Genomic DNA, 9,972 nt, shown 5'->3' on the forward strand with positions numbered 1-9,972 from the left:
AGGCCGAGGCGGGTGGATCACGAGGTCAGGAGATCAAGACTATCCTGGCTAACATGGTGAAACCCCGTCTCTACTAAAAATACAAAAAATTAGCCGGGCACGGTGGCGGGCGCCTGTAGTCCTAGCTACTTGGGAGGCTGAGGCGGGAGAATGGCGTGAACCCGGGAGGCGGAGCTTGCAGTGAGCCGAGATCACGCCACTGCACTCCAGCCTGGGAGACACAGCGAGACTCCGTCTCAAAAAAAAAAAATAAAAAAAAATAAAAAAATAAAAAAATAAAAAAATAAAATTTAACAATAAAATGGGTTCTGTTAAAAAACAAAGTAGACAATCCTCTAGCAGAATGGATGAAGGAAAAAGCAATAATATTAGAAGTAAAGGGAGGAACATAATTATAAAGAAAAGCAATTTTGGAAAGCAAAAAATGCATTTCTAAAGAATTTGTGACTTAAGAAAAAAATCATACAGGAAACTATCAAATACTCAGAACTGTATACCAATGAAAATGATAATAACTTGTGGACATGTAATTAAATGAAATGTACAGAATAATATGCATGTATTATAAAACATAAAAACAAAAATGAACGAGATAAGCATTCAGTTTAAAAATCTGGAAGAAAGACATTAGAGTAAGTGCAAGAAAAGCAGAAGAGAGGAAACATTATTGATTAGAAATGATTAACTAAATAAAAATGGAATCCCAATCAAAGTTCCAGCAATTTACTTTGTGGATATCAACGATCTGACTCTAAGGTTTATATGCAGCAGCAAAAGACCCAGAATAGCCAACACTATATAAATAAATACTGGGCCAAAGACCTTAACAGACACCTCATCAAAGAAGACATACAGATGACAAACACATGAAAAGATGCATCATGTCATGTGCCATCAGGAAAATGCAAATTGAAACAACAATGAGCCACCCCTATACACCTATTAGAATTGTCAAAATCAGAACACTGACAACATCAAATGCTGGAGAGAATGTGGAGCAACAGGAATGCTCATTCATTGCTTTTGGGAATGCAAAATGGTACAGCCACTTTGGAAGACAGTTTGATGCTTTCTTATAAAACAAAATATACTTTTTTTTTTTGAGGTAAATTCTAACTCTGTCACCTAGACTGAAGTGCAGTGGCACGATCTCAGCTCACCGCAACCTCTGCCTCCCGGGTTCAAACCAACCTTGTGCCTCAGTCTCCCGAGTAGCTAGGATTATAGGCACCTACCACTATGCCTGGCTAATTTTTGTATTTTTAGTAGAGAAGGGGTTTCACCATGTTGGCCAGGCTGGTCTCAAACTCCTGACCTCAGGTGATCCACCTGCCTTGGCCTCCCAAAGTGCTGGGATTACAGGCGTGAGCCACCGTGCCTGGCCAAACTGCCTCTTAATCTGCATGTTATTAAAAGTGGTAATAAATGTGGGTATAGATGTGACTGAAAGCTGGTCTGAGCTGGTGCTTTCTGCCTATGAGGTGGCTCTACTCTACAGGAGCAGTCACGGCTGTGACACCACCAAAGCTGGAACACCACCTCTTCAATAAAATTGTTTTCTTCTACCTCCGGGTTGCCCTTGAATTCTTTCCTCGGCAAAGCCAAGTACCCGGGCTGCCTAAGCCCCACTTTGGGGCTCGCCTGCCCCGCGTCAGTTCGTACTCGCTGGACTCATTCCTTTATCCTTTTATTGTTTTTACATGCTCTCCTTCCTAGATCCGTGTCTAATCTACACAGCTTTCTGAAACTTTATGTAGTCTTTAGAATTTTATAACCTGCTCCTGCTTTTCATATTGTATTATTTTCTTAATATTTCAAAACACCTTTGAACAAGTCAGAATTTCCTTTTTGTTTTCTCCTTTAAAATTGAGTCTGAGTAACTCGTCTTGTGTTCACTTATTCTACATTCCCTCAGCCTGCATTCTCATGAGTCCATTTTGCTCTATATTCATCTGGACATTAGACTACTTTGCAAATATTACCATTTCTGCCCGTTCTTTCTGTACTGCTTGATTGTCAGCACCTGGAAGACAAACACCTCATCTTCCATTTTGTCTGGATTTCCCCCACTGAGCCTAGAAGACTGACTTAACACTGACTAGTGTGCTGTGTGCTTCACGCGGTGGGTGCTTAATAAACATTTTAAAACAGTATTAAAATGTTGAATAAATTTGACAGCAGTGCTGCTTCTCATCATTTCAAACGCCAACACTTTCTAGGTCCCTTTTCTAGCAACCATTTTCCAACATACCTACATGCCTCCAGACATTTCAGCCAAGCTGGGCTCTCTTTTCATCCATCTTTCTTTGCCCGAGTTATGGAAATATTGTTTACATTTTTTCCCCTGAGGAGGGAAACCCAAAGACCCTGCTGTGAAACTTGAAGTTGCTTTTTCTCCTTGGTAATTGGGGGAGAGGGAAGGACAGCAAGGATAGAGAAGGTTTTATTTCCAATTACTTCAGTTTTCGCCCCAGATCGTCTTTTACAATAAGATACAATGCCCCTGTGAGTATTTTCACATCTTTATGTTTTTAATTCTTTGCATCTGAAGAGTGCTAAGGATTTTAGGCAAGAGGTTTTAGTATTTTAACTAAGATGATTTCCTCATGAGCTTTATTCAATACCTCATTTTCTTCCTGACCTTCTATAGTCAGGCAGGCAACATTTCTCTTGTAACATCATTTGTCCTATTAATCATTATTTCTTACCTGTGAAAAATAAGCTTACACTTAATGTTGTATGAATCTAGCATGGTAACGTACAGAAAAGCTTATTCTCTTCTTCTTGGGTAGGGAATTCTGTTCTGCTTAATCTATTTGTTAGCTTATTTAATCCTCGCAACAACTTTGCTAGGTGGACAGGAGTCATTATCTCCAGGATAAGGAAAAGGAAACTCAGACATGTTAAGTGACTTATCCAAGTGACACAGCACTGTTATACCCACACTGAAAACCCGGACTTCTGACTCCACAGCTAGTCCCACACAGCTCAACTTTACATAATAGGCCCTGGTTGTGTCAGTAGACACAAGGCTGCTAGGAAGAAGCAGCCGAGTGACAGATGAGTAGGTAGGGAGCGGCGGTGGGGCAGGGCGAAATGCGAGAAGAGCACTTCGCGCATGCGCATATCACTGAGCGAACACGGCCGTGTTCAGGAAGGTAGGAGAAAGAGGCGGAGCTCCTTGTTAACGCCATCGCTAACTTCTGCTAACGCGCAGGCGCACTTCCTGAAGCTGAAGGTCCGCATAAAGACAAAGGGCCTCAGAATCGCGCAGGCGCAGTTGTGCCCTGGGTCGCCAAGATGTCGACCTCAAAGTATAAGCCGTCGCACCTGGCCACTCTGCCCGAGAGCCTCGACCCAGCTGAATACGACACATCTCCGGAAACCCGGCGGGCGCAAGCCGAGCGGTTGGCTATAAGAGCCCGGCTGAAACGAGAGTACCTGCTTCAGTACAACGATCCCAACCGCCGAGGGCTCATCGTGAGTGCGGGGCCTGCCGGGCGGGAATAGGGTCCGAGTCCTGGGAGAGACCGAGAGAGACCACGCAATGTGTCGGCCACCGTTCCCGATCAGTATCGCAGACGCAGGTCTTCTTAAAGGCCTAGCCAACTCACTACCCTTTCACCTTTGCCAGAGCTTGGCCCTCGAGAGGACCGGCTCTGGAGTCAGACCTGGCTCGGTTTGAATCCTTGATCACTTCCTGCCTGCGTGACCTTAAGAAAGTTACTCACTCTGCTTATCCTCCCTCGATTTTCTGTCTGCAAAATGGGCGTAATATAGTGCTTACTCTTTTATCAGGCTGTTAGGATTAAATGAGAGCGTGTGACTGGCCTAACACAGTGCCTAGTTCGTAAGGCGTGTTCAGAAAATGTTTCTATATATATATATATATATATATGCATATATATATAAAAAATTTTAAAGAGCTGGTGTTTACTTTTCAGTTCACACCTCATAGGGGTACTGCTCTCTCCTGATGAGAATACAGTGATTCCTTCAGCCTGCATCTTTTAAAGACCCTGCAGCTTGTTGAAGTTCTAGGCTTTGGAGTCAGAACCCAAAGCACTACTCATTGGCTAACTCTATTACTTTGGGCAACTTTAACTCCTCTGAATTATAGTTTCCTGATTTCATATATAAATGATGTGCATTCTTTATAGAATTATGAGGTTAAATAAGATAGTCTGTGTAACATTCCCAGCACATAGTATATGCCCAGTAAACTGGTAATTAACAGGTATGCTTCTATCAGATAGTTTTCTATACAGGAGCTAAATAGGTCAAATACGATGTTAACAGAACAGGACATTTCCCACACGTTGCGTTGGTGTTTTGGAATTTTGGGAAGTTATGAGGATTGAATGAAAGTTACAGTGTGCCAGGCACTGTGGTAAACTTTACATATCACAGCTATTTGGATAATTAAGCTCTACTACTGTCCCCATTTTACAGATGAGAAGACAACGTGGGAAGGACAAGTAGGTCATATAGAGGTGCCCCTTTAGCAGGTGATAGAGCAAAATTCTAACCCTGGTTTGTGTAACCCACAGCGTCTGCTTTTAACTAGTAGGCTGTACTGTCTCCAGCCAGAACCTTGTTAACTTGGGAAGAGGGTGCAGAAAGACACATTTATTACAAACTCACATGATTGGGTTTGATGTGTTAGTGTGATGCATTAAAAGAGAATAAGGCCTCAGTCAGACCTGAAACTGAAACCAAGATCTTCTATCTTCTAGCTATATGCCTCAGGGTAGTTTCAATTTTCTCATGTGTAAATAGAGGTAATACTACCAGTCTCTTTGGTTTTGTTGATTAAATGAGTGTGTGACACTATCATTCATTAATCAATACATGTAAATTGTCTTGCCTAATTTTTTTTTTTTTTCTTGAGAGAAGATCTTACTCTGTTACCCAGGCTGGAGTGCAGTGGTGCGATCTCGGCTCAACTGCAACCTCTGCCTCCTGGGCTCAAGCTGTCCTCCCACCTCAGCTTTCCAAGTATCTGGGACCACAGATATGCGCCACCACGTCCGGTTAATTTTTTGTATTTTTTATAGAGATGGAGTTTCATCATGTTGCCCAGGCTGGTCTTGAACTCCTGAACTCAAGTGATCCTCCTGCCTCTGCCTCTCAGAGTGCTGGGATTACAGACTTGAGCCACTGCGCCCGGCCATCTTGCCTACTCTTTAAGAATGATTGATGGAATCAGTAAATAATTGCTCAGGGTCTATTATGGCCCTATTTTACATGCCAAGATAACAATGGAGATCAAAACAGGCAAAAATTCCTGTCCTTGTAGAACGAACTTTCTAGTAGGGGAGACAAGAAACAAGTTAAACAATTAAAATCATTTAACATATTAGGTAGTGGTAAATGATTTAAAAAAAAAATAAAGCAGGGGAGATTTGGAGTGTGAGTGAGTAGTAGGGGAGGGAGGTAGCTACAATCTTAGGCTCAGGGAAGGCCTCTGTTTGAAGGTGATATCTGAATAAAGATCTGAAAGAAGTGGGGTGAGGGACCTAGCTCTCTAGGAAAGTAGCATCAGGGAATAGCAAGTGCAAGGGCCCTTAGGCAGGAGAGTGTCAGGTTAATTGAAAAACACTGGAGAGACCATTGTGATTAAAGTGGAGAAAGGTGAGGGCAGAGTGGGACAAGATCACACCAGACCTCGTAGGTCATTGTAAGGACTTTTACTGAATAGGGAATTTCGTGATCTGGACTTAACAAGTTCTCTGGCTGCTTAGTTGAGAATTGACTATGGGGAAAAGGACAGGATCAGGGAGACTAGGAGGCTTTTGTAGTAATCCAATTTGTTGATAGTGGCTACCAGGGTGGTGGCAGAAGGCGGTGAGAAATGGTAGATTCTGGGTGTATTTTAAAAGTAGAGCCAACCAAGTTTGCTGATAGACTGGATGTGGTGTATGAAAGAGGAGTCAAGGATGACTCCGAGGTTTTTGACCTAAGTGATTTTAAGAATGAAGTTGCCTTTTACTAAGAAACACAGGAATGTGAGAGGAGAAGGTATGGAGGTGGAGTAGACTATTGGGAAATCAGTTTGGGATATGTGACATTTTAGACGCCTGATAGACCGTATGTCAGAGTTGAGCAGTTGGTTGGATATTGAGTCTGGAGTTCAGGGTAGAGTTACAGGGCTGGAGGTAAAATGTTGGGAATCATCAGCCTTTAGATAGATTATTTAAAGATTATTTACTCCCTTGACACTGTCAAGGGAGTAAGTGTAGATAGGAAAGACCAGCAAGGTCCGAGGTCCAATATTAAGAGACTGGGGAGATGTGGAGGAAAAGAGCAAAGAGATGAAGAGAAAATGGCCATAGAGTTGGCAGGAAATCCAAACAGGTGTGGGCCTGGAAGTCAAGTGAAGAAATGATTTCCAGGAGTTTTCACCATGTCAGATGCTACTGAGAGTCCACTGGACTTTTAGTGATGTCAGAGGAGGAAAACTCTTCCTAGTGTGTCTTTTGGAACCTCTCTTAGTAACATTACTGGGCTTAATGAACTATGTTCATGGGGCAATTGGTATTTTTATGAAATGAAATGTCTGTTTCTGGAAGACAGATCTGGCAGATATTAAAGCACAGAGAGGTGACTAGCAGATTGAGAAGTCTGCCATTTGATAGTCATTCAAATACATTTATAGCAGAAAGGATGTAAAAATAGATGCATTAATCCTTTCAGCTATTGAGCTTTAACATCCTCTTGGACCTACATCTGTGTCTTTACCCTCTTCTTGTTGGCAGTATAGGCATAATAATAAACAATGCTGCAGAAAACTTGCATGTGCTTTCATTTTAATGTGGTGTGATAACATCAATAGTTTCTAGAACAGCAGAAGATATTTTGGGACTTTGTATCTAGTAGTGAGTGCTTACACCCTTGAGGAATTTCAGTCTGACTGAAAGGAACCAGGAGCATTTCCATTATAAGGTTTTTTTGTTTTTTTGTTTTTAAAACTTCTGAGCTGCAGCTGATTATCTCAGGGTAAAATTGTTGTAATTTAGTTTGAAATATGACTGTGAAATTATTTTAGTTCTACAAATCATGACTTCTTGATGTTGGTTAGGACCTTGAATATGCATGTTATATACTAAAGTCTGAAAGCTGATTTTATTTGCTTATTTTTATCTGTCAGTTAATTGGGGAGACTAATTTTGTAAAATCACTTGGGCATTTAGCTAATTAAATTTAATTATGTTTTTGTGGGTAGATTTGCTGTTCATGGATAGTTATTCTAGTATAAATATATGAAAATGGACAATTATTTTCTTAACCAAGACAGTCTGATTATTTTTCTTTAACAACTTTGACCTTTCTACAAAACTTTTAATAGTGTGAAATGTCTGAATTAATGCTTTTAAAATATCAGTCAAGTCAGCTTAAAAAACTTACAGTTCAGCTAGCCTACCCCCTCCTTCATTTTCCTACAGCTTATTTGTAGCCTAGAAAGACTATTTTGGTAATAGCATTAGAAAGGATCCTGGAAACAAAATACAAAGCATGGTAGAGCATATGAAATCTGTTTCTCTTCATTGGGAATACTGCATGGTTCTGATGGTCACACTTGACAATGAAGCTAAGAACAGTCCAGAGAAGAATAGATAAAAATGACAAAGGAGAAAAAGTGGCTTCTATGACAGTTTAAAGATTAGGATTCTTAAGTAAACAGAAAGCTAATTGGTGATATGAGCCTTCTACATACTGGAGGATTTGAACACGATCATCAGAATTCGAAAAACACCAGAAATGAAAGATCTTTCCTGAAACTGTTTAGGAGTATTCATGATATACCCTTAACTGTTCTAGAGAACAAAATGTGTCTGTGCTCCTTCACAGAAGTCCCTATGAATTTGTTTCTCAATGTGATCCTTCTTAAGCTCTATAGCTTTTTGTTTTCATTAATTTTAGGAAAATCCTGCCTTGCTTCGTTGGTCCTATGCAAGAACAAATGTCTATCCTAATTTCAGACCCACTCCTAAAAACTCACTCCTGGGAGCTGTGTTTGGAGTCGGGCCCCTCATCTTCCTGTATTGTATTATCAAAGCTGACAGGGTAAGTATTCAGACCAGATGTTTAGTATTTGAGTGACAGGGTCCCTCGCTAGGGGCCACCTGCAGCTCCTTCTCCACCAGTGCCCCTCCCACCTTGGGGCTGTACGCTGCCTTCCCTTCCTCTCTTCTTTTATCTTTATTCCTTTCCAGCAGGAGTTAAAACAGAAAGTTTTCAGTTACCTTTGTCTATTTTTCTTAGTTCATTTGTTTTTAAAAAAGATGATGTTTATTGGGTGAAGTATTAGCAGAATACATAAATCATTTAGTGGGTTTCCTGTTTGTGTGAATTCTGTTTATGTTGGTCACATTTTGCGAATTAATGTTAAAACCTATTAATACTCTAGGGACAGAGAAGCACAAGCTGCCTGTGGGGAATAGCTGCCGTCAGCAGCCTGGGTATATGATTGTAGAGAAAGTCAAGCTGATCTTTGGCACCAAACTGTTCCACATCTGGTACTAAAGCCTGAGCTGCAGCCCCCAGGATGGTGTTGCCACTGGAGCCCACTCATCTAGCTTTGTCTTTAACTGGCCCATCTGCTTTCCCATTAGAGCTCGTGTATTTTGATTATCTGGCAAATGATCTACTTAGCAGAAAGGTAGTCCACACTTTCCCAGAAAGTGTTTGCATTTTGCTGTCAGTGTATGCTTTTAAGTAGGATAATATATTTCTAATGACTAAAATGTGAGTAAGATGTTTTTGAATAGGAGCATTTTCTTACTGTCTCTTTAGTTCCTTAGATTACTATTTCTTCGCACACTCCCTGGGCTTTAGACAGTGGGATTGCAATTGGGTTTGGAGTGTTTCATTCTCTTTGTCAGTTGTACCATGGGTTGTGCCAAAATGCAGTTTTTCTTGTCTTTTTTATTATTTATTTTTATCTAATATAGCCAACTGGCAGAATATATTGTTTTTAATGTACTTTTTTTCTGTCTATACAGGATAGGAAAGAAAAACTTATCCGGGAAGGAAAATTGGATCGAACATTTCAGCTCTCATGTTAAGTCTGGCAATGATGACTATATGTATTCCTGCCTAAATAAATAGTTTATTAATCATTAAGTAGTAGTTTCTCTTTCTTAGTATTACCTTGATTCAATGTTAAAAACTTATTAACACCCTAATAACACAGAAGCAGAAGCGGCCTGTGTTGGGAATCACTGCTGTCAGAGTGACAGCAAACATTTGCTGGACGTTGAATGAATGAACATAAATCTCTTTCCTCATTAAACTGTGAGCTCTTAGAGTACAGATTCTACAATCAGTTGTTCAACAAGCAAGTGTTAGCTATGAGCCAGGCATTATGTTATGTGCAGAGAATACAACAGTCAATAAGACAGAGCCTGTTCTTAAGGAGTACATTCTCTGACAGCTGTTTATTGAACAATTATTTCAGTGCTTACTACCTGTCTGGTACTATTTAATACCTAAGCCCTTGTCTGGCCCCAGCTGCAGTGGTAAATGCAGCCAAACTAACACCAATGTAAAAAATACAATCGAGATTCAGGAAAATGATGTAGGCAAGCTGATGAGAAGCAGTTACACCTGAGGAATTTAGGAAGGTGGCATTTGATCTAGGCTCTGAAGTTCACAAGGCTGACAGGACAAAACAGAAACATGAAAGGGTAAGGTGTGTTGGGTATGGCTGGGTTGTGGGCTACTGTGGGGTGAGGAGATGGAGAGTGGAGGTCATGCTGAGGAACAGAAATATGATGGTTAGGGGCGTGAGCTTTGGAGGTCAAATCTGGGCTAGAATCCTAGCTCAAGTTAAACAGTTGGAATACTGGGCCTCCATATGCTCATCTATAGCATGGAGATAGCCTACTACCTCACAGGGTCATGAAGATGACAATGAAATAGCAGTATTATGCTTTGAAGTTAAGTCTGGAAACAGTAGGGTGATAATTT

General features: G+C 40.8%; 1 protein-coding gene across 1 annotated transcript; it reads left to right on the plus strand.

The window, feature by feature from the left end:
• Positions 1-3,221: 3,221 nt before the first annotated feature.
• Positions 3,222-9,126, plus strand: NDUFB4 (NADH:ubiquinone oxidoreductase subunit B4). The gene is made up of 3 exons (XM_003893982.5): positions 3,222-3,480; positions 7,924-8,067; positions 9,006-9,126. Exons 1-3 carry the CDS (start codon positions 3,301-3,303, stop codon positions 9,066-9,068), a joined length of 387 nt encoding a protein of 128 aa, XP_003894031.1. The 5' UTR covers positions 3,222-3,300; the 3' UTR covers positions 9,069-9,126.
• Positions 9,127-9,972: the final 846 nt, after the last annotated feature.

This window comes from Papio anubis, chromosome 2, assembly GCF_008728515.1.
Source record: "Papio anubis isolate 15944 chromosome 2, Panubis1.0, whole genome shotgun sequence".
NCBI classification, from domain to species: domain Eukaryota; kingdom Metazoa; phylum Chordata; class Mammalia; order Primates; family Cercopithecidae; genus Papio; species Papio anubis.